Genomic DNA, 25,419 nt, shown 5'->3' with positions numbered 1-25,419 from the left:
AATATTTATTTCATATAATAGGCTTAAAGTGTTTAAAATAAAACATTAAACACTTACAATTTACTACAAAAATCTAATTGTAAAATTAATACTAAATAATATAATTAAAGCCTTTAAATATCTTATGTGAAATCAAGTTTATGGGTAATATATTTATCCACATAAAATTATGCCTAATTTAGAAATGAATAAATCTTCTTCACACACTACTGTGTGAAGAAGCCCCAGCACACCTAACGTGCTGGGGTGAAAAAAATATATATATATATATATATATATAATTTTTTGAAAGGTGTACTACGGCTTCCAGCTGATGCGCAGCACAGTCTTTTAGAAATACTGAACACAACCCAAATTAAAATGATACATTAATTTCTTTATACAACAAAACAGAGCCCATTTAAAATCGCTAACAGATTTTTTGTAAAGTACAACAAACTCAATTTAAACAACAAGCTCACACGAAGTCAACCCGTCTAAAATGTTCTTACAGTTTCTGAATCATAAAAAGCTCAAACCCAACCCGATTTGAAAACAAGCCCATTTTAAAACTAACCCTAGCCCACAAAACTCAGCCTACTGTATGGGTGTTTTGGGAAACATAATAAATGGGCATGGACATTTAAATTTTGATAATTAGATTTTTTCTTATAGATGCCAAGAAGAGTATTAGTATTAATTTCTCTATATGCATATGTAAAATTATATATTACAGTATGATTAGTCTTGATTGGGATCAACTCCCAAGGCGATTATCGAAAGGCTGGCATCGTTTACTTTCACAAAATTTTTTATCTTATCTGATCTCATCTTATTTCATTTAATTGTTATACTTTTTTCAAATTCTCATATAAAATAAAATAAATAATTCAAAAATTTTAAATTTAAAAATAAAAATAATATTAAAAAAATATATTCTAACAATATTTTATTCAATTTTTAATATTTATATAAATTTGACTCATCTCATTTTATCTTATCTTTAAAAATAAATGAAAAGATTTGCACTGAAACTACGAGGATTTACACCAAAGTTGAGGTGCTACACCAAAGTTAAGTAGCAAGTTTTCATGAACTTGCCATTCCTGCCCCCACATGAAGATTGACTTGATAACAAGAATATTGAAATTACGATTGGAATCACAAAGGGAAGGGAGAGATTTAACACACCAATTAAGTTATTGGCCTGCCATTTACTCAACTGCCTTACACTACGTACTTGATGACGTAAGTTTATAAATTAACACTTTATGCCTTAATCCAATTATGAATTTTGGTATAAATGAAATAAGTGACGGGACATAGGCTGGACTGTCAATATTAATGATTGGGACAAAGATCGAGTTAGTTTTCTTTTATAAAAGAAAGCTATGTTTTAAATGAATTATTTATTTATAAAATAATTTGTAAAATAGCTATAAAATAATCGTTATTTTATAAAATACTCTCCAACTAAAATAAAATCATACAAATAGTTGTAAGAAAATGAAAATCTCAATATATATTTTTTTCACCGTACGTGGAGCCTTTTCTATAGTGTATTTTTACGTGTAAAAAAATAGATTTGCAAGTAAATTTTTTCATGAATATTATCATTTTGTTATATATATATATATATATATATATATATATCTTCCCTTTCAGCGGGCTATATAGTCCAATAATGACGCGTTACCCTTCTAATTATGTCATGCCTTACGCTTGGGAATAATAATGAGAAAAAAATGACAGATAATAAAATTGGGACCGAAGTACTCTGCATATATATATATATATATATATATAAAGCTGATAGTGATGTATTGGCAATATGCACATTTCCTGATCATGCAATTAAAAAATGAATGTAATGGCTGAACAATAATTTACGTGGAAAGACACAATTAGACAATGAAATCGAGGCGTGGCCACCGCATTTAGCACGGCCAAGTGCGTTCTCACCGCCTCACATCTTTCTTGAATGCAATACAAATTTCCAGTCACCAAGGCTTTCCATATATACTTGATCCAATGAAAAGAAAACAAGTAGTCTTGCTTGTTTACACAAATTAAATAATCTCATCTTATCTCATTTATTCATTATAATTTTTTTAAATTTTCACATAAAAATATAATAAATAATTCAATTTTTTAAATTTTAAAATAAAAATTATATTATAAAATAATATTTTAATAATATTTTATTTAAATTTTAACTCTCATCTTATGTCATGATTTGTGAAACATTTGCTTTAGAGCGCCTGTCATGATTTACTTCCCACAAAGACAAAACTTATTTAAACAAAAGTAATGTTACTGCTGTTTAGCAGTGATTGTTGGACATGTCGTTTAAATAAAATTTATGTTTTATTTATTTATTTAATATATTTCAATTTTTTAAAAAATAAAAAAATATTAATAATCTCTTTTTTAAATAAGAAATAAAAAAATTAAAAATATGTCAAAATAAAAGGACAAAATAACATTAAAGGTGGTTGAGTGTCCTATTTGGGAGAGGAAAGATAAATCAGCTAATAGCTATCCACACTGTCACTGTGTGGTCTTGCCCTGCTGCGAGTGATGCATGGGATGAGGACTATGTGATCTTGCCCTGCTGGCTGCTGCTAGTGCTAGTCCACGTACGGTGTGCCACTTTACACAAGTAGAAAGGACGCGTTTTGAGTGGCCATCAAGCATCGGGAGCTAATTTAGAAGAAAGTCATTCAACAATGCGAATGAATTTCGCTACGACATGAAAATACGTGAATAGCAATAAAATAATTTTAATTAATATGTTTTATTAAATTTTAAAAAATAAATAAAAATAAAAATATTATAAAATAAAAATATTATATTTTTTAATATAATTTTTATTTTAAAATTTAAAAAATTAAATTAAATTATTTTTATTTTTATTTAAAAATTTTAAAAATTTATAATGATTAGATAAAAATTTTAAATTTTTAAAATTAAAAAGATTTGAATTTTTTGGAAAAGAGATAGACTGAAAACGGTATCCAAACAAGGCCAAACGCATGAACCGGTAAGTGTCCCATAAAAAGAGTCGAAAGAATAATTGAAAAGTGGACATATAAAACAGATCTTATAATATTTATTATTATTTAAATAAATATTTTAAAAAATACTAAATTAACAATAAATATTGTAAGAATCGTTTTATATTTCTATTTATTTCCTATTTGAAACTCCAAACCATTCTTGAAGTTGCATGTGTATTTAAAAATATATAAAAATTGCTTGTCATCGCCGTGACTGAAAAGACTCGAGGAGAAGTTTCCAAATCCCACCAATGGAACATGACAAATTAACAATAACGTTTGAGGGCCCAACCATGGACGTTGACCTTAATCCGGCCGGCCCCCAACAGCTAGCTTCCATTTTTCCCAACATTTTCGCGGCAAGAAGAAGTGTACGTGCGACGACGACAAATCTTTCTTCGCAAAAATTCATGGTTTCCCACATGGAAGTCCTAGCAACGGTGTTCGACGAAGAATCCAAAAAAGGTGAGAAAATGAATATGCAATCCCACCCAATATACAATTTCAGAATTTCTACCTAAAAGAAAAGTCATGAAGATAATTCTTCACATGATCGACTATTTATTAAAAAGATTAATGTCTTTCTTGAAGGTTCTATGAAATTTAATTGACATTTCCTTAAAGATGACAATAAGGAGCGTTTAAATTCTAGAAGCGAAATGTATATACTGATCCGCGTCATTGCCAATGACCTGATCTATATATAGTGTCTGGAACATAACATCTCTCCATTCATATTTTTTCTGATCTCCATTAGAAAGTTGATTAATCCTAGTGGAGAAAAGTTATTATATATAGCTTAATTGGAAGCTCGAGGAAATGGATATTAAGCTTCTAGAGGCAATTCAAACAAATGACACGCTCACATTAATCAGTTTATTTCAAGCAAATGAAGGAGTTCTTGAGCAGAGAACAGCCGACTCATTGGACACAGCATTACACCTTGCTGCAAAGTTCGGACACGTTGACTTGGCGTCGGAAATTGTTACTTTGTGCCCGGACTTGGTTGCTGCTCAGAACAAGATGCTGGAGACTCCGATACATGAAGCTTGCCGCCATGGGTCTGCCGAGGTTTTGAAGCTGCTATTAACGACCAATCCGATGGCTGCATGTAAGCTAAACTCTGAAAACAAGCTTGCCTTTTTCATGGCTTGCAGTAATGGCCATCTCGACGTTGTGAATCTCTTCTTAAACCACCCTGCAGGCATGCTGGGTTTAGAGGAAAATGTATTCGATCCGACTTGTGTTCATGTGGCAGCAAAGAACGGACATATGGGTAGGTAATTAAGGGTTCATATATATCTTTATTTATTTATTTATTATGAATTCACATAGTTGTGATCAGTTAATTAACATGAAGTCAGAGTTCTTGGTGCAGATGCTGTTATCGAGTTACTAAATGCGTGTCCTGATTTCGCTCGAACGATCGACGAGAAAGGTAACTCGCTGCTGCACTATGCCTGTATCCAAGGACACAGGGAGGCAACCCGGATGCTCATAAACTGCGATGCAAGTCTCACTCTGCACCGCAACATTAATGGTTACATACCAGTGCACATGGCATCAATGAATGGCAAAGTTGCAGTCCTTGAAGAGCTTGTGCTGATGGCTTCTGTATCTTTTCACTATGATACGAACGAGGGAGAGTCGGTGTTTCATCTGGCCGTGAGACATGGACAATACGATGCGCTTGTGTACTTGGTGCATACCTGCAATGGTACAAGTCTCATTCATTATCAAGATCTGTATGGAAACACCATTTTGCATGTTGCTGTTTCTGGTGGGCGCCATCAGGTAAGAAAAGAATGTTTGAATGTTGATTGTAATTCACTAGGGTACGTACGTTAAAATGAGCCAGTATCAGGAGGATGCCATGACTCGATCGTGAGGTTAATTGTTTGGTATAATCATCATTTTGCATGTATATGATCTAGTACCGTTTCATATAGCTTGGTAAATTCTTCACGAATAGACTGACTAAATATTAATTAATTTTTGAAAATTAGAAACGGTGTTATTAATATTAAAAATAAAAGCTGACGTCAGAACATTTTTATGCTACATCAACAATCTTATTAGAAATCATTTTAAAATTTAATTTTAAAAAAATTAAAAATGAAAAGTGCTAAAGCTATAAAAAGATTTCATAAAAATAAATTTACAAACTGATGTAATTTAATATAGTACGTTAGATCTACTTTACATATAAACATAAAATAACCTTTTATAAAATTTTGTTCCAGATAGCAGAGTACTTGATCAAAAAGACAAAAGTGCATATTAATGCTCGGAACCTCAGAGGACTCACAGCACTTGACATCCTTGACCAGGCTAAGGACAGTGCAGAAAACCGGCGTCTTGAATCCAAGTTTGTTAAAGCTGGTGGCAGAAGAAGTATCGAATTGTTATCTCGTTCACCAGCGGAAGAAAGAACCAACAGTCAACGTCTGCCTATCATGCAGGGTTGCATTGCCACTGAATTGGAAATGCCCATTATGAATGAAACGATTTCTCCTAAAAGCAAGAGCTCGCCTAGATTCAGCCTGGGAACCAGCTCTAGAATATCATCACCACAGTTTCAAGCTGGAGAGACATTCGACTGTGAAACATACCGGAGAGATTCCAGCTTATTCCCACCTAATATGCGTCAACACAAGCATCTTAACAAAGGGCTCCAGGAAAATATAGGTGAGAGTTACACAAGATACCGACATGAGCATCATGCAATATACATGGAAGCATTGCAAAATGCTAGGAACACTATTATTCTAGTTGCCATTTTGATCGCAACAGTCACTTTTGCCGCTGGAATCAGCCCTCCTGGTGGTTTGCATCAGCAAGGAGGAAAATCGAGAGGGAAGTCAATTTTAGGTGGAACATTAGCTTTCAAGGTCTTTGAGGTAAGCAACAACATTGCATTGTTCACCTCTCTGTCCATAGTGATTGTTCTTGTCAGCATCATCCCCTTCCGGAGAAAGCCACTGATGATACTGTTGTCGGTGGCTCACAAGGCCATGTGGGTAGCTGTGGCATTCATGGCAACAAGTTATGTTGCAGCCACATGGGCGGTGATGCCACGAAGTAAGGGGACAAAATGGATGCTCGTGATGCTACTAGCAGTAAGCGGTGCCACACTGGTAGTGGTTTTTATTGTTCTGAGTGTGATGCTGGTTAAGCACTGGTTGCGGAAAACAAAGTGGAGGAAACTAAGAAAGGATAGCAGGGAGGGAGTTGCAGATCGGGATCCTGACATGGAAAGTCAAAATTCAGATGTTGAGAGCTCATACCTGCAAGGATATCACTCATACTGAATATCATCACCACTTGTGGCGGAAGATCAATACTGTAATGAGAAATGATATTTACAGTCTTAAGATACTATGTAAATTTTGTACATTTCTTTTGAAAAAGATTGGTATATTTGGGAGTCTTGGACCCACGTAAAAAAATTATTTTTTAATAGTACATCCCACTTGTTGAGGATATCACTTCTCAATCACAATCTTTCCATACATATTAAAGTTGACCAACGTGATTGTAGGAGATTTGTTTCTGTATTGTTTCCTTTTTAATTGTACAACAATTGATTTGTATTACAGTTACACAATATATAAAGTTTTATATAACTCACCTCTCAATGTAAGGAGGATTTCAAATATTCTCATGGTATCAAGAGCAAAATTGGTTTAACAACCCACCGATCCTCTTTTTTTCTTTATTTTTCTCATGGCTTCCGAAACCTCTCCCAACTCCTCCATTTTCTTGAGAGTCATGAATTATTGGGCTATGTTGATGGCACCCTTGTAATATTTATTATTATTTAAATAAAATATTTAAAAAAAATACTAAATTAACAATAAATATTGTAAGAATCGTTTTATATTTCTATTTATTTCCTATTTGAAACTCCAAACCATTCTTGAAGTTGCACGTGTATTTAAAAATATATAAAAATTGCTTGTCATCGCCGTGACTCAAAAGACTCGAGGAGAAATTTCCAAATCTCACCAATGGAATACGAGAGTATTGACATTGAATTAGTTAAATATATTTTTATTTTTAAATTTAATAAATATCATTTATATTTATTTTATATTGAATTAGTTAAATTATTTTCATCTAAATTATAATTTATAGTAAATCTATTCTTTTTTTTTTAAAATGAAAAGTACTATAGCAAGTCTAAAAATATTTTTTAAGATTATTATATTATAGATATAAGATTTTTATTCATATGAGATTTTACCATCTATATACATATGAGATTATTATATTATGATTGTTGGATTGTGAAAATAAAAATGAATATGATTTATTGGAGGTTATTGAAGATTATGAAAATAAAATAAAAATTAATTAAAAAATATATATAATAAAAAATAATAATATTTTATTATTATAAAGAATGTGATGACTAATCTAATATAGACTTAAAGTTTTAAATGATTAACTAAAAGTAAAAAAATTACATATTAGTTAAAATTTTAAAAAAAGAATAGACAATCCAATCCTAAAACTATGACAAATTAACAATAACGTTTGAGGGCCCAACCATGGACGTTGACCTTAATCCGGCCGGCCCCCAACAGCTAGCTTCCATTTTTCCCAACATTTTCGCGGCAAGAAGAAGTGTACGTGCGACAACGACAAATCTTTCTTCGCAAAAATTCATGGTTTCCCGCATGGAAGTCCTAGCAACGGTGTTCGACGAAGAAGCCAAAAAAGGTGAGAAAATGAGTATGCAATCCCACCCAATATACAATTTCAGAATTTCTACCTAAAAGAAAAGCCATGAAGATAATTCTTCACATGATCGACTAATGTCTTTCTTGAAGGTCCTAGGAAATTTAATTGACATTTCCTTAAAGATGACAATAAGGAGCGAGTAAATTCTAGAAGCGAAATGTATATACTGATCCGCGTCATTGCCAATGACTTCCATATATAGTGTCTGGAACATAACATCTCTCCATTCATATTTTTTCTGATCTCCATTAGAAAGTTGATTAATCCTAGTGGAGAAAAGTTATTATATATAGCTTAATTGGAAGCTCGAGGAAATGGATATTAAGCTTCTAGAGGCAATTCAAACAAATGACACGCCCACATTAATCAGTTTATTTCAAGCAAATGAAGGAGTTCTTGAGCAGAGAACAGCCGACTCATTGGACACAGCATTAGAGCATTAGCATTGGATTGGCTATCTTATTCTTCAAATTTTGACTAATATGTAACTTTTTTACCTTTAGCTAATCATTCAAAACTTGAAGTCTACATTGGATTAGTCATCACACTCTCTATAATAATAAAATTTTATTATTTTTTATTATTTATATTTTTTTATTAATTTATATTTTATTTTTATAATCTTTAATAACCTCCAACAAATCATATTCATTTTTATTTTCACAATCTAACAATCTATAATATAATAATCTCATATGTATATAGATAGTAAAATCTCATATGAATAAAAATCTCATATCTATAATATAATAATCTTTGAGCAACTGCAACAGACAGAATGGGTATATCACCTCTGTCAATTTTGCAGATTTAGACATGAAGTGTGACATCACAGTTTCTTTCAACTTTTGGTCATCTAATTCCATGGATGAGAAAGATTTCAATGCAGCAACTTCATCTTCCTGTGATCCATATGATATCTTCTCCTTATCAGATTCTATAGAGACAGATTGTAATCGGATATCGTCGAACAATTCAAGGTAAGGATCAACCTGTCAAATGCAAAAACTCAACAAAATAATCCAGAAGTCTCAAATGAATCACAACAAAATATGTTCATCATCAGAACAAAACAAAGGAAAGAGGCACAATGGGCCTTAATGTGAAGGGAAGGTGCAAGTATTTACTGTTTCATCTGTCAAAGATTCTTTAACAATGGGAATTAGCTCCAGGAAACTTGCTGCCCTGGCTGAAAATATAAGCATAGATGACGCCAAGGTAAAGAGCGACCTTCTGCGAGATGGATGTAAGCCTCCTTCATAAGTGTGCAAGAACATATATTAGAAATTTCACCAATGAAAAGCATTTTTGCTTTTTGCGAAAAACTTCTACTTCCTAAATGCAAAGCCACAGTTTTGTTAATCGACATATACGAAGAAATAACAAAGAAATTTTACAGAAAAGTAAAACATCTTGTTCTTCCTGAGTAATACTCTTATCGAAAGTTCAGATAAAGGTCTAAAGCCAAGTAGAAGGCAACCCAGAAATTTCTCATACTATCTTTATTTGTTCATAACATCCGAGATGAACTCAGAGAATCATTATTCCTCTTTGATGGCTGGAGAGAGAGAGAGAGAGAGAGAGAGAGAGCATTACAATCAATATGACAACAAAGCTCAGTCAAGCCCTGATGGTTGCACACGGTCGACCTTTTTGCTGCAAATCACATTTCTGTCCATTCACTAGTCAATACATGAGTAACTATTCATTTTTTAGAAGAGAAATGATAGAGCCACCAAAACATTGTACAAATTTGTACCGAATTTTTTAATTTTTGTTTTTTTTACTTAATAGTTAAGGAACTGTTTTTAATGATTTTGTATTTTTTTTAAAATATTTAAAAGGGTTTTAAAAATGGTTGAAAGAAAAAAGAAAGAAAAAAGAAAAAACAGTTTACACCATTCGGTACCGAATTTTCTGTGGGAGTAGCAGTACTCTTTTTAGAACATGTGACAAAAAAAAACTGTTTAAATGTATATTCAGGTTACCTTCTTGATCCAGAGAGACGCTTCTGAGGGAGAATGCAAGCTGGAAACATCTTGCTAGAGCTGCATGACTGGAGGTCTGTAGCAAAACAAATCATCAAATAAATTGAGACAGAAAGCTGAAGAATACACAAATTTCGAAAACTTATTCCTGGTAAAAATATGCCATCTTAATTAGTATTAAATGGTGAAACAAACTTAACATTTTCTGTTTCTATCTCTAGAATAAAAACCAAGAACCAACTACCTGTCAGACCACTGTTCTCTACTAGCTGAAAATTGAATCCCACTTCACCAGAGTTTTGGTGTTCTAATCAGGCAGACAACAGTAATGAGCCATAATGTCTTCCTAGGGTTGTAAGCCTGGACCCAAAAAAATTCACTAACCTTAGATCGGGCAAAAAGCAAAACAATGTTATAAGTTTGGGCCATCCCCATGAAATTTGTCGGGGTGTTTTCTGCAGATGTTGCCTGAACCCATATTGATGAAAGCAAAAGACTGACTTGGTGACTGCTCAACCGAATGCTACTAAGCTCCTGAGAATTTTCAGAAAAGATATTTAAATATTACTTGCAATAAGAACTGCCAGGGGTAATTAAACAAGAATGCTAAATAATGAAGACGAACTTCAGAACATATGGGCTGCAGTTTCATACTGTGTTTCCACCAGTCAAAGAACGCTTAAAGCTGAAGGACTGATCACATGAGAGATCAATTCCAGATTGTTTCAAACATACACCCGAGATTTGACTTACGTCCTCTCTCAGACCAACATTCTTGGTTTCCATGGTGTCTTTACCTTCATCCTGAATGGAAAAGCTTCCACTTCTTTCCTTCTGCAGTGTAACAAAAGACAAAAACCTAGGAACTTCTTGTGAAGTTTTGGCATTCGGGTCTAACCAAGGACAAAGAAGGGATGGCATAAGCACCACTGAGAAAATATTGTGCGCCCCAACTTGTGTTTCAGGGTCTGAGTGGGCCATTGCTAGGAGCAGTTGGTGAAACAAAGCTTCAGGAAATGCCTGAAACAGTTCGGGAGTATTGATTCAGAACTTGGATGGTTTTACAAGATCTCAAACTGTGCTAGAATGGTGGTACAATCCATATAAATGCACTTGCCTTCTGGTGATATGACACATTAGGGATGGGAGAGATAATCTTTGCAGTTTGAAGGACAGCAGAGATTGTTGTTCGAGCCACAACAGCATTTGTTGGGAGATTCTCAAGAACGACAGCCATCATATCAAGAATGGGTCCCGCATCTCCGGCCTGGTAATCACAAATTCACCTTGTAAAGTAACCACAACGCCATATATAGGAAAACTTATTGGGATGTTGTTCATTTGGTTACAGAGAAATGAGTGTATAAAGAACTATTTTCTTAGTGTTGCATAATCACCATAAACCAATCAAATTGTCTAACAATGCTTTGTTGGTACCAACTACTCAATCATTGAAATTCATAAAAGCTGAACTAAAAAGAACATGGTCCAAATCTCGCAGATTCCTTCCTTAAATTAGGCGTTCCACATTGTATACCCCCAATGTACTTGGGTTACACCCCTAGTGCTCTTTCAATAAAATGGAGAGTTACCAAATCAAAACAGAAATTCTACACAAATTTATTTGAGAATAATCTGAATTTAAACATGCCATGACTTTCCTATCTTGCTAATACTTTCACAAAATTTCACATTAGTATGAAACACAACGGCAAAACAATTACAAACCTTAATTGACAGCTGTGAAATGCATTTTTCTAGAGCAAAACGAAGATCAGTATTTCAGTTATCTGTTCCATCTCTGGGGCTGGATACTTCAGCTAAATTTTGCAGGCACTTTCGTAAATGTTTGATTGAGTCGGATATTGCACCAATGATTGCAACCGAGGCCTGCTTCTTTGCTTTTTTTGCGAGTTGTGTGGTGACATTAACAATGTTCATTTGTATGCGAGGTTGTTTGACAACATCCTTATGATCCAAGCGATTGATCAGGATAGACAATAAGAGATGGGAGTTATCTTCTGTTTTACAATAAATTATGAAATATATCAATAATGCTCAAATGATCCATTAGAAAACTAATTATGGACAGATAGAGCATTAAAGATCTAAGTGTAACCTGATTCCTCCAGAACTGACTGGAAATACATCAAAACAGAAGAGGCCACTCCTTTCTCTGGTGACCAATGGTTATCATCATCAAAACTATGAAAAAGGGGTTCAAGCACACGCCGAACTGTCGTGGCTTCCTTCGCTAATCTGGCCATATTACACAAGCAAACCCTTGACCAATAAGCTGGACTTTTGGAGGTATCCCTGTGAAATTGGCAAATGAATGCAAGGATGTTGGAGGAAATATATATTATTGCTCAATTAGATAAATACAGAGCAAAGATGATTGTTTGAAGATCAAAAGATGAAAAGTTTTACATTGTAGGGTCCAAATGAGGGTTAGTCATGTGGTTCAGCAACACAGGAACCTTCTTACCAACATTGCGTAAAGATGAGCCATGTTCCTCTGCTTCAACTACTCCTTGAACCCACTGGTCCTCGGATTCGGGAGATGGTCCATCTTCCTCTGTATTCTTGGAGTTAATTTGGAGATCCATATAGTTCCCCAAGGTCACTGATATGATCTATTTCAGAACCAACAAATTAGTAAAAAATATTCCGGAAGCCAAATGGCTTTTTTTTAAGAAGCCAAATAATAACTTGCCACTTTGCTTCAAAATAAAAATTAAAAGCTTTACCAAAGATTCACATAATTTACCATCTCTTATTTTGATCCATCAAGAGCTTTGCTGATGTCAAAAGTATAAATAGTAAAAGAGTCTAGAGAAAAAGAAAACTCACATTGTCCATGTCCATTGAGATGTGGGAGTGCTCACCGATGAACGACACCTAGGCACAACATAGTCACATCAGAGTGCAGAAAGTTCAAACATCAAGATGTATCATTCAAATGGCCTTGATCAAGTGTTATAAAAAACATAGGTAACATGAAAAACATAAGACACTCAATAGCAAGTGTGAAAAGGAACATTCACAAAGCAATTTAATAAGTTAATGTTCTAAGAAGAGGCAGTCATAAAAATAAGGGAAAGAGACAAAATTGGACAAAACATACATTTTCAAGGGAAAGTAGGAAATAATACAATAATTGAAAAAAATCAGCAGTCTCAGTAGATTGACTTAAAGGCATCATTAGAGAGGTATCATTCTAGTAGCCATTCCTCCCCTACTTCAGAAAGCTCCCCTAATGCTTTATAATAACATATCGTGATAGTTATACAGTCCTCTATTAACTATTCCAGAGAATGGACTAACTCGAGAGACACGGTAATGCTTGTTAAGTTGGCAAGCTTCGCATTGAAGGACGACTCATGAAAGAGACTGGGAAGTTGAATCATCAACGTAGAGAGCGAGGGATGACCAAGACTACAATGCAATTAAAGACTAGAGACTGATGACTTCAAAGTTCAAGATGGGGAGATAGATGCGAGAGCCATATGAAATAATCCACCAGCTTCATGGCCCATACCAATAATCTTCTCCATCTCCAAATCCCAAAAATACACAAAGACAAGTAAAACTAATAGAACAAATAAGAGCTTTAGTGATTTTACGGATGGATAACAAACTAAAAGAAAAATCGTGAACATGTAAAACAGACAACTACTCAAGATCAAGACTAAGATGGGTAGTGTTGGAGTAACAAGTCTGGTAAGGGAACCATTAGCCAAGGTGACACTGTGGGGCAAGGAAATCCAAGGAAATACATTAATTATGTTTGAGTTTGAGTAAAACCAAGGAAATACATTTTTTTTTTTTAATTGATGTATACAAAATTAAAATTCTGCAATAACTTTTAACGTTTTTTTATGACAAAAAATCCCGAAGGCCATGCAAACACAATATGTCTTTTACCTGATTAAACCCCCAGACACATGTAACAGGTCCCCATCGCACAAATCAGGTAAATCATTGGAATTTCACTAATGGGACGTGACTCCTAGAAATTGTTTGCACCCAAAGGTTCGAACTTTAAACCTAGAAGGAGCATACCACCAAAATCAAGGTGTGTACATCTTAAGCCAACCCCTAGGGTTTTTTTTAACAATTTAGCCATTCAAACAAATAGTTATAATAACAATTCTAACAAATAGTTATGATAACAAAAATTCTTATAATTTATATATATATATTATTATATGGATGACAAGATAAGTCATAAGTACTGGTTGTGTAGCTTATTAATAATAAATATAAATTACGTATATATTATATTATACATTACAAGTATAATAAACATATAGCATAACTATAGCATAACTATATAGTTTTCTTATGATGAAGAACTCCGGAGACTGAGCAAACGCAACATGCATATATGATGATAATGTACAAATTATTATATCCTCATAGTATGATATATGTATATAATAATATGCAACTAAAAGTTAAGTGAGAATTATGAATCATAATATACATCATCATTTGAATAGAATAAAGAAACCATATTATCTACGAAGTCAATTACATAATTCACCCGATTAAAGAGAAATAGAAAATCATACTATATAATTCTGGAAAAAAAAAGAGATCATGATTCATACTCTATATACAATTTTAGTTAATTGATTAAAGTCAGTCAATTATAATTCTATTAGTAAACCATAGTAATTACAATACTTGACTTTCAGTCATATATACTACATATACAAGTTATTATAGCTAAATAAAGATATGACATTAGCATACTATAATCATCACTATAGTCATGATACCCAATATATGTATAAGTTATATATAATTGATTAAGCTCAATTGATTATAATTATATTATTAAGCCATATACTAATTATAATATTTAATCTTATTTTTCTTACTTATCAAACAAAAAAAAAATAATCTTAGGTCATGAACTTACAATAAAGTCAATTACAATAAATGCATAATATAAATACATTTTCTACATATAATACAAACATTTAAACTACATGACGATTGACAAATATAATGTAATATAAACATATAGAACACTTATGTTACATTATATATTATATAATTGATTAAAGGAATTTCAGTCAAACACCCCCTATGCTATAGGCAATTAGGTTTAGCTCCTGTGCAATTTTTTTTCTACAATTTTCCCTCTGTATTATGAGTTACTTAGGAATAGGATGCTTCGTTAATTTTTTGGTCCATCAACATTAACAAAAAACATGGGGCCAAATCATAGGCTACACGTGTCAACTTTAATATTTAAATAAAAAATTAATTTTTATTCTTTTAAAAAGATAAAATATAAATTTTTATTATAACAAAATTTTTTATTTAAACACCAAAAAAAAAAACCCAAACCTAGAATGACCACTTGTGGTGGTTGCCACCCCAGCCACCACCGGATGGCCATGTTCAGGCCACTCTGTGGTGGCCTAGACCGCCTCCAAAAGCTGTTAGATCTCCACACACCACTAGGGGAAGTCAGATCTCCACTAAGTGGCTGAGATCTGGCTACCCACCCCAAGTGGTGGCCATAACCTGTGGTGGCCAATTCTAGCAACCAAGTGGTGGCTAGGGTGGTAGCCACCACAGCCCACAGGTGACGATTCTAGACTTTATTTTTTTAATTTTCTGTTTTTTAAATAAAATAACCATTTTTATTAAAAAAACTATATTCTATTTTTCAAATAACTATAATTTATTTACAAAAATAAAATAAAGTCGACACATAACCACGTGTGATTTGAACACTTGCATATGATAAAATAAAAATAAAAAAAAAGCAGCTAACATGTAATGCATATAACAAATATATTACTATCTTTTAAAACAAGCTTAAACAATCCAAGTCAAGCTATACGAGCTTAAACAAGCCGTGTCAATCAAGCTTATACTAGTTTGGTTTGTTGAATATTCAAATCAATATTTAAATCATGTTCGAACCTATAGTATATATGAGCCGACCTCGAGCCATTCATAAACAGCTGTTCCTTTATAACCTTATGTTTGGTTGCTCCATAGTCGATGACCCACAGGTTGCTAGTAGAGAATAAAAGACAATGGGATGTAGTAACTAACTAAACAAGAGCAGCTGCAGAATAGGAAGAAACCCATGAGTGGGTTATGAACTGAGCATACTCATCTGTCGGAATGGAGATCATGCCAGAATTTGGAGCTGAACTTGTAGTAACAAGATGGGGGGACAAAAGAATTTTCTTGAGAAGGTACCTCATGAGCGGCTCTAGATGGCTTACCGTGTAGATCACAACAATACCTGATGAATAACTCCCACAGAAACCACAATCACCTCGTCTTCCACATTCCCCAAAAGGAGCTACCAGAAACCCCACGATAAGCAATAAAAGCAGAGAAAGAATTATGATCAAAACTCAATTGAGCACTGCTATCAAATAGGGTAGCACGCTAAATTCGAGAAAGGACATCAGGTAAAAAGGGGAGCTCATAAGCACTCAAAATCTGCGCATAAACAGACTCATACTCCGGCTTGAGGCCTATAAGAAACTGAACAACATCCACATCTACACATTGTTTCTCCATAGCCTTTAAGACAATGAAGAAAGGTTGATCCATGACCCTCTCCTTAAGGATGGTCACAACCTGATTGTTGTACCAGTCTACTCTGAGCGCCTTGTTCGAGCAAAAAATATTGTTTACACACCTCATAAAACCGAGTGATTTTCCCAGTATCAGAATGCATATGTTTAAGATGATATCAAATCCTCCTTGGCAGGAGGAAGATATATACACGAGGAACCAATGTGAGGCTCAATACCATTCAACATAAGGAGATAATCTAATTATCTTTCTGTTCCCAAAGACTACTGGAACTAGTATCCATAGGCTTCCTCAATGTTAAGTGATCCTACAAGCCTTTTATGATCATGCCCAAAATAAACATAATAAATCACATTCAATTTCAGAGAAGTCATAAGAGCATAAGCTAAGGTACTGACATGACAAGTTCCGATTAAGTAGCCATAGTGCAAATAGAAAGCATTAACCAATCTAGTAACAAGAATAAAGAAGCTGGAATAATGTGAATCATCAACCAAATCAATGCAACGAATAATCATCCATGACACACCATTTGAAATAAGAATAAAATAACATAACCCACACTGAAATAAGCTCAAAACAGCTCGAATCGAAGCAAATTAGTCGAAATATGATGTGAATAAAACGAAACTATCTGAAATGCTGATGTACCCAGCAAAAAACAGTGAAAACCAGCCAGAACAGCTGAAAAATACTGAAAACTGACCGGAACTGACTGAAATATGGAGAAACAAATTGAAAAGACGAGACAAATGGCCAAAACAGATTGAATCGGCCTATACAACACCAAATCCTGATCGCACCAACTTCTCAATTCAAATTGGGGACCCAGATGCATATTGGATCAGACAAATTGGTCTGAGTTTGTCTCGAGTTGGACCAGAAACTTCAAAGTGGGATAAACTGTCTTCATTAGGCTAAACTGTCTAACCAAGAAGTACACACTCAAAAGCTTAAGGTGGGAGAGGAAAAAAGAGAGACCAAAATCTATTAATAAAGGGGACTAGGCAATAATTCTAAACCCAAGAAGTTGGCTTTGAGACCATGTTAGAAAATGCAAAATGCAAGAAAACTGAGGTGAATTGCTTTCTTTGTCCCCATATATTGGGAACACATAAAGACAAACTACAATAGACGCCTCACAATGGACTGGCACCTTCTAGAATAGGGACAGGTACCGTCACCTTTTATATATATTCATACACGCTCGCATGCGCGCGTTCACACACACACACAGAGGAGCATATTATAAGGAAGAAAAGGTCAATGACAAGAAAAAGGTCCGTAGATGTATGAACATACCAAAATATGCATCTGAGCAATTTTTAGTATAAGTGATGTTTAGTTAGGGAAAAAAACGTACTATAAAAACCAAAGCCTGCAGTCCTGCTGAACGTAATCGTAAATCTCTTTCACAGTCTCCAACTTCTTGAGCCAATTGACAAAGTTTGGGTATGAGGCCCTCTAAGTTGAACATGTATGTACTGTCCATCTAATTTTATCCAAAAATTTCAGTAACAACTAATTAATGATATTAATTGATAATTAGCAGATATATGATCCAAGGCCTAACTTGTTGACAGAACTAATATATTTATAGATTTATATGAATGCCAAAATGACTCGGATCAAAACCCATCCTTCTATGCAACACATACCTGGCTATTTATAAACTCAACAAGAGTATTGCAACCTGAAATCTGCATTTGGTACTGTTCAGTTTGTTCTAAAAGAGTCCAGACAATCCCTAATAAACTACTGGCGAATAGTGGCCTGCACACAGTGAAAGACTCCAGTGAATATCATCACAAGTAATGTTTACATTTCAAATGGAAAAATGAAATTTCAGAAAGAAACAAGTTAGCAACCAAACAGCTGCCATCAAGCAAACATAATGTTCAACAAATGGATTTTCTTGCTGGAAGACTTCTGTCTACATTTCCTGAGACTAGTTCACTATGAAGGGACAGGGATAACACAACATTTACTTTCTCTTCCACTTTATCTTATAAATCCTTGTTTCCATCATTTGCCCCCTCGAGAAGTTGCTATACTTTCAAAATCAGAAGAACTCCATTTGAACAAGGAAAAAGCCTCTAATAATACATTCTAAGAATTATATTAAAAGGGAGTTTTCTAGTTACAAGAAAGTGGCATCTGTTTCTAAACCAATACCCAAACATGCTTCTCTGGAAGATTCTTATAGAATAAGAGATCTTAAAAATATATCTAAAAGCAATGAGAAAGCAGTTAGTAGACACATATAAACTGTCAATATTTAGCACATTTTCTCTATGCATGGTCATAATATATATCCTTTAAACCTGATGCAGAAAAATCATTACTGATTCTTTACTGAAGAAATACTTAAATGTCTAGGAAGAAAAGGAAAAATAGAAAAAAAAAATATAAAAATGAGAGAGTCAAAGCCTGAATCCATTGATGACTTATACTTCGTTGCATTGAGATATACTTATCTCTACCAAATTATAAGGTTCTCTGGTCACATGTCTGTCAAAATGTTTCAGCAACATTACTTCTACAACCAAAGTAAATAAGTTGAAACATAAAAATTCCTAATCCGATGGGACTGCGTTCTCTCATATAAAAGTCTGGTGGGAACCACACGAGGGATTAAATCCCTGGCAGAAACCTCTTATAGCGTCGATGCCCAATAGTCAATATAATGTTCTACAACTGCAGAATTTTCTTCATCCAGTTCTTCACATTTCCAAACCCCTCCCCCGACTCCTTGGTGGTTGAAGAAAGTGGATGACAATAACGCAATTGTTCAGATCACAATAATTTAAGATCTAAATCCATCAAACTTACATATGCTCCTTACATGACGATAGCAATTTCCTATAAATGCACAACACAACTTTCAGCGATCCAAAATTCTCACTCCGTAAATCCTTGTAACATCTCTGCTCAAGATAATCGCTAATCTGTGGAGACAGAATGCTGAAAAACATGAGTGAAGCAAATAGACATTATTCTTTTCATGGCAGGCAGACATTCAAACCCAGAACCTGCACTTGACATGATTATGAAAACTTAAAGTAGTGAAAATCTCAAGCATTTTTCATCAACTTTGAGCCAGATATATTCTCACCATTTTAGCCTATCAACCACGAACAACAATATCTGGTGAAAAGGCAGATTTTTGGCATAATATAATAACTCGTCTAAATAAAAATAAAGGCAACAGATGAAGAGAAAAATTTCGTTAACCTAATGATTGAAAGCTAATCAAATAATTGAAAAAATGGAAATGTAATTAATGATAACACTGCCATATGGCAAGGCCAAATAAATATTTGTAAAAATGGATGGTTTGATGAAGATAAGTATACAACTAATAAAGAGTATTGCGTTGACTTCAAGGAATCCATCAAAACTGATAAATGAGATTATTGTATAATAAAGACAATTAAAAAACTATGCAAAATTATAGGTTCTAAAAAAAGAATAATATGAATAATATAAAAATCTACCTTGGGGATGCGTAATGGGTTCTTAGAAGCATATTCACAAAGTTTCCCAATCTTCCTATCGCTTGGTTCGGCATCCTGCCATATATGCATATCAGAAAGCTTTTCCGCCGGGGGGAGTTTGTTGTAGGGGTGGCTGCCCCGACCCGTTTCCGCCCCGCACCCGTGCGGCGGGGCGGACCACCCCGTCCGCCAGATGCGGGGGCGGGGTCACCCGCCCCGCATCTGGCTCTCTGTCCGGGGGCGGGTGCGGGATGGGGATGACACCCGCCCCGCCCCGCATAGTTACTGTTCATATATATATTTAAAAAAAAAACTACGCTAGAAATGAAATCCCCGATTCCCTCCCTCGCTCACTCAGACTCTCACTTCTCTCTGTCTCTGCCTCGGACTGCCTCCCAGTGACCCACCAGCTCCGCTCATCTCTCCCTCTCTCTGAGTTTCCGGCGCCGCACCCAGCTACCAGCGTCTCCTTCAACGTCGCCGTGCGCATCCGGTCCCTCTCTCTGCATCTCCGTCACCGAAGATCCGAAGGTAAGAAACCCTATCCTATTTTATTTTTTTGTGATTTATATTTTTAATGGAGATTGGAGGAAGGATGGGGTTTATCGGAGATGGAGGATGTATTTTGGTGCCTAAAAGGCATCTGCTTGTAATAGCTTCATGAATTTAAGTATCTGCTTGTAATGGCTTCATGAATTTAACTATCCGCTTGTAATTTAACTAATGAGTTTTTTGGCCTTTGGTATCAATGTAATATTTTGAAGCTTAAAACTTTAGAAACACTTTTTCGCATTCTTCTGAAATTGCTAATTTGCATCTTATAAAAGATGTTTATTTTTTGTGTAATTACATAATAACCTCTAAAGTTTGACCTTTGATTCAAATTAAACCATGAAGTTAATGTTGAGTTATTTTGATATGCATTCTGTAGTTTCAAAATTATTAGGATTTAGACCCTTAGTGGTTCTTCGTGGAATAAAGGAAAGAATGGGCACTTCTGGACTTGAGTCCTTTATACGTACTAAGAAACCCTTCACATGAATGCCATGCATTATTTTAATGAAAGAAAATACCCAAAGACATCTTTATTAGACTGTGGGTTAACATCTGTGGTTTACCGCCATCTAATTTAACGACTTATTATGGGTTCGTATTATAATGATTTTGAGACTGTAAGGATGGACATTTGAATTGTGCTTTGTCTACTGGTTCTATAAACTTTATTTTTTGTTGTTTCAGCATGTGCTGTAGATGTATTCTACAAATTATTTGAAGTTTTCTTTATACCACAATGTTTACTTGAAGACTTTCTAATTTCAGACCTTGTTTATTGCATGGCTCTGTTCATGGGTTGAATAATAAGCCATGTCCCATGAGTGTATGTTCATAGTTATATTCGTTGATTCGAATGGATTCTTCTATGCAATATGCTTGCATTTCCATTGAGTTTGTTTTTTAACCTCGGTTTTATTGGTAGTGTGTAGGAAGTTTGTGAAGTCTTGTATCGGAGGCTAGTATGCAGGCTTGTACCGGATCTTCCCTGATGGGTTCTCTCCAACAGCCCATTTGGACCGAGCAATCGAGATTTCCTTCAAAAGGGTGTGGTGTTATTGGATTTTCACTCCAAGTAAAACTCAATTTGGTGAAACCCTGTAGATCTTCTTATACTGAAGGAAGTTTGGTTACTGGAAAGCCGCCTTCTACTGTGTCTGTCACTAAAAGTGGAGGTAGCCTACATTTTACGATTAATTGGTTCTTTCTGTTGTTGTGGGTGTACTACGACTGTTTAAAGAAAAGTACTTTTAAGTAGTAGATGTCAAGGTTTGGAATTCATGACCATATGCATCTAACAAAAGCATGTCGCCATCACAGAAAAAATAGGTTACCATTGCTAATTCTTGTTGGTGCTAAAACCATGTAGGTTAGACATTTATTGGCCTTGGCATGCTATTCTTAAGTACCTGCTTTTGCTTTGTCTGCATAGGCAAGAGTGACCATTTTCTTGTAAGGATGTGATGTCATTAGCATGCACATATCTATAGGTTACTGATAACCACTAATTATTGGCAGAATAGTAGATTCTGGTAAAACTTGTGTTACACTATGTATTCTGTTTGGTTAGAAGGATATGAACGAGTTGATGCTTACAGTTGACAGTAAATATTACACTGTTCATTGTGCATGGATTGCATGTTGTGAAATGTAGGTAATGGAAATAGCTTTGTAGACCATGGCTTGAGTGAAGCAGATCCTGAAGTTCGTGCAATCATTGACAAGGAGAAGGGAAGGCAGTTCAGAAGCCTTGAGCTTATTGCATCCGAGAATTTTACATCTCGAGCAGTGATGGAAGCAGTTGGCTCATGCCTGACAAACAAATACTCAGAAGGTCTACCTGGTAAAAGGTAAATTTAGGTAATTTGTGGACAAGTGCTTCAATTTGTGTCTTTGTGTGTGTGTCCCAGTGTGTTTTGTTTGTATCTAAGAGGTTTATTATATACTTTAGGTACTATGGTGGCAATGAGTACATAGATGAGCTTGAGACATTGTGTCAACAAAGGGCTATAGCAGCCTTTCATGTAGATGGGAAGAATTGGGGTGTTAATGTCCAACCTTTGTCTGGTTCGCCTGCTAACTTTGAGGTTTACACAGCAATATTAAATCCACACGATCGTTTAATGGTAAGTTGTTTTTCACACTTCGCTTTTGCTTTTGTTGGTTGTATTCACCTCTTGGAATGCATCTATTTACTTATCTTTACTTGTAATTTAGGGCTTGGACTTACCCCATGGGGGACATTTGTCTCATGGATTCATGACTCCTAAACGACGGGTGTCAGGCACATCAATTTATTTTGAGTCTATGCCTTATCGACTTGATGAATCTACAGGTGCTGCAATTCCTTTATCAAATTTCTATGGATGCTTTAATCTTTTTTTTTTTGAGGGACCGAGGGTTGGGGGGGGATTAAATATAATTTTTAAAATATCAAACAGGTCTTGTTGATTATGACATGCTGGAGAAAACAGCTATTCTCTTTCGACCAAAACTCATCATTGCTGGTGCTAGTGCTTATCCTCGAGATTTTGACTATCCCCGCATGAGAAAGGTTGCAATGATATCTGCTTACACCTTAGCTTTTATTGTTTCTAAAAATATTCTCTTTTCGAACAACTCTTACTGACTGATCAAGTTTGATTCTGACTTGTGAAGATTGCAGATGCTGTTGGTGCTTTTCTCATGATGGATATGGCTCACATCAGTGGACTTGTTGCTGCATCTGTTGTTGCTGATCCTTTTGAGTATTGCGACATTGTGACCACCACAACACACAAAGTATGAGCCAATTTTTTCCAATTTTACTGCTCTAAAATATATTGTTCACACATCATTAGGTCATTGGTTGTGTTTGCCTTACTTTTGGTGCAATTGAGAGACATTTGGTTTTTATGGATCATTAGACTGTTAAAATGGCATCAATCCTCTGAAACACATATTCTATTGTTCTTGCAATCTACGCATGCACAACCTTATAAGTTTAGACATCTCTCTCTAGTCTTTGAGAGGCCCAAGAGGTGGCATGATCTTCTTCAAAAAGGATCCTGTTCTTGGAGTTGATTTAGAATCTGCCATCAACAATGCTGTTTTTCCAGGTCTACAGGTCAGTTGGACTTCTTTACTGTTGCTGTTTTTGTTGTCACTTCTGTGGCGTTCCATGTTTAGGTTCTTTAAAGTTTTTAAAGTTATTTGTGTAGTATTAGATGACAAAATTATCTAAGCAGGGAGGTCCTCATAACCACACAATTGGAGGACTTGCAGTTTGCTTGAAGCATGCACAGTCCCCTGAGTTTAAGGCTTACCAGAACAAGGTACTACACATCCCTTAAATATCCTAACTTGTTACAAGGTATGCCATAATGATGATAGTTTAGCATAATTACCATCTTGTAGGTGGTCTCTAATTGTGGAGCTCTTGCTAGCCGATTGATTGAATTAGGATATAAGTTGGTTTCTGGTGGGAGTGATAATCACCTGGTTCTTGTTGATCTAAGGCCATTAGTAAGTTTCTGGCGCCCATGTCATCTTTTATTGTTTTCAGTTTTTTTCCTTGATAATTGACTTTTTTACCCAGCAAAATGTAGGCCTGTGAACTCACCGCAAAATGCTGTTGGGCCCAAGGCCTTTCTTTCTGTGAACTCACCAAGGAGTTGTACTGCTTATGACCATTTTTATAGTAACAAATAAGGCTGTAACATGTGTATATATTGGGCAGGAAATAAGTTTTGTGGTTATCAGTTCAACTTTTTAGGAGCAAGATATTTGAGAGTGGAGTCTCTTTGTGCTATTAACATTATTAGTGGGATTTAAGACTCCATTTATGAACAGGGAATTGATGGTGCTCGGGCAGAGAAGATTCTTGACTTGGCATCTATTACTCTAAATAAAAACTCAGTGCCTGGTGAGTCTTGCTTTTGCAGCCTTGTCATATTCTATTTGAATTGACCTGTTCCTTTCTTTTTGAACTTACACATGCCAACGCTCAATTACAAAGGTGATAAGAGTGCACTAGTGCCGGGTGGCATTCGCATCGGATCACCTGCTATGACAACCAGAGGATTCACAGAAAAAGAATTTGCAGCAGTTGCAGACTTCATTCATGAGGGTGTGCAGATAACTCTTGAAGCTAAGCGATTAGTCTCTGGATCAAAGCTCCAAGATTTCATGAAGTTTGTAGCATCCCCTGACTTCTCTTTAATGGACAAGGTGTCAGACCTGCGCAGGAGGGTTGAAGCTCTTACAACCCAGTTCCCTATTCCTGGGGTATGAGTCTTCATCATCAACAATTACTTGTATCGAAATGATAGTTATATTATCAGAAATAGCTTGCTATGATGTGGGTATAAGTCATCAAACATATTCCATGTTTTGTATGTAAGCACCTTCCTTTTTTGACATTTACTGCTGATGGAGACTGACCTAAAGTGCTATTGGCACTACAAGTTTTGCTGCATTTATTTTATGGTATATGTAACGAATGAACGCTGCGACGTTTCTACAGTCGAATTTAAAATATAAACAAACTCATGATGTTCTTGATAAGGCTCTTTCACCAATTGCAGACTTTCTTTCATCTGCCCCCCATTTTCGTGGCATTTGTAAATCATTCAACTGTTATATTGTACACAAGCACTTTATTTATTGTGCTGAGGATATACTTTTCACACATTGTATGTCGCAAGATTTGATTAGGAAGAGATCTGTTTTTTAAACTTTTTCTTGCAAATATAATATTTTTTGTACACAAATTTCTTGTTACATTATTTGATAATTTTAGAAACCCACAATATCAAAAGGTAACAAGATTTTATAATGTTAAAAGCACCTCACTTCTTATATATATCCCTATAATTTTGAGAATTTTACTTTAAAAAAAAAAAAAAAAGATTTTCTCGAGAAAATGACAACTTACTAAGAGCCACTTTGTTTTATTGGCCAAAAAAAGAATAAACTCCTATAAAGGCCAAGCAATTTACACAAGCAGCAGATCCCAACATGTTTATTTTTTTTTCC

At 34.8% G+C, this 25,419-nt stretch overlaps 2 protein-coding genes and 1 pseudogene across 3 annotated transcripts; 2 read left to right on the top strand and 1 right to left on the bottom strand.

Annotated features, from left to right (window-relative positions):
• Nucleotides 1-3,778: 3,778 nt before the first annotated feature.
• LOC109004914 (ankyrin repeat-containing protein ITN1-like) lies at nucleotides 3,779-6,353 on the top strand. Its single transcript, XM_035692573.1, has 3 exons — nucleotides 3,779-4,314; nucleotides 4,417-4,832; nucleotides 5,282-6,353. Exons 1-3 carry the CDS (start codon nucleotides 3,858-3,860, stop codon nucleotides 6,347-6,349), a joined length of 1,941 nt encoding a protein of 646 aa, XP_035548466.1. The 5' UTR covers nucleotides 3,779-3,857; the 3' UTR covers nucleotides 6,350-6,353.
• A 2,139-nt stretch (nucleotides 6,354-8,492) lies between these two features.
• On the bottom strand, nucleotides 8,493-19,966 carry LOC109004913 (annotated as a pseudogene).
• LOC109004915 (serine hydroxymethyltransferase 3, chloroplastic-like) lies at nucleotides 19,876-24,948 on the top strand. Of its 2 annotated transcripts, none has more exons than XM_018983619.2 (12): nucleotides 19,876-20,382; nucleotides 21,329-21,578; nucleotides 22,058-22,253; nucleotides 22,355-22,529; nucleotides 22,621-22,738; nucleotides 22,845-22,957; nucleotides 23,062-23,184; nucleotides 23,405-23,509; nucleotides 23,631-23,717; nucleotides 23,800-23,907; nucleotides 24,235-24,307; nucleotides 24,401-24,948. In XM_018983619.2, the coding sequence occupies exons 2-12, from the start codon at nucleotides 21,368-21,370 to the stop codon at nucleotides 24,673-24,675; spliced, it is 1,584 nt and encodes a 527-aa protein (XP_018839164.1). In that variant the 5' UTR covers nucleotides 19,876-20,382; nucleotides 21,329-21,367; the 3' UTR covers nucleotides 24,676-24,948. The 2 variants fall into 2 exon arrangements, with proteins under 2 accessions (XP_018839164.1, XP_035547493.1); XM_035691600.1 differs by having other exon boundaries at nucleotides 20,186-20,382; nucleotides 21,336-21,578.
• Nucleotides 24,949-25,419: the final 471 nt, after the last annotated feature.

The sequence above is a fragment of the Juglans regia genome, chromosome 7 (assembly GCF_001411555.2).
Source record: "Juglans regia cultivar Chandler chromosome 7, Walnut 2.0, whole genome shotgun sequence".
Taxonomy (NCBI): Eukaryota; Viridiplantae; Streptophyta; class Magnoliopsida; order Fagales; family Juglandaceae; genus Juglans; species Juglans regia.
The sequence above is the reverse complement of the archived record's forward strand: the minus strand, read 5'-3'. Positions and strand labels throughout refer to the sequence as shown.

Excerpts from the sequence above, each read along its gene's own strand:
- LOC109004914 (XM_035692573.1), top strand. The coding sequence starts at position 3,858 with ATGGATATTAAGCTTCTAGAGGCAATTCAAACAAATGACACGCTCACA. Across the intron at positions 4,315-4,416 it reads AGCAAAGAACGGACATATGG|ATGCTGTTATCGAGTTACTA; the intron begins GTAGGTAATTAA and ends TTCTTGGTGCAG. Across the intron at positions 4,833-5,281 it reads TTTCTGGTGGGCGCCATCAG|ATAGCAGAGTACTTGATCAA; the intron begins GTAAGAAAAGAA and ends ATTTTGTTCCAG.
- LOC109004915 (XM_018983619.2), top strand. The coding sequence starts at position 21,368 with ATGCAGGCTTGTACCGGATCTTCCCTGATGGGTTCTCTCCAACAGCCC. Across the intron at positions 22,254-22,354 it reads GAAGGTCTACCTGGTAAAAG|GTACTATGGTGGCAATGAGT; the intron begins GTAAATTTAGGT and ends TATATACTTTAG. Across the intron at positions 23,718-23,799 it reads TTAAGGCTTACCAGAACAAG|GTGGTCTCTAATTGTGGAGC; the intron begins GTACTACACATC and ends ACCATCTTGTAG.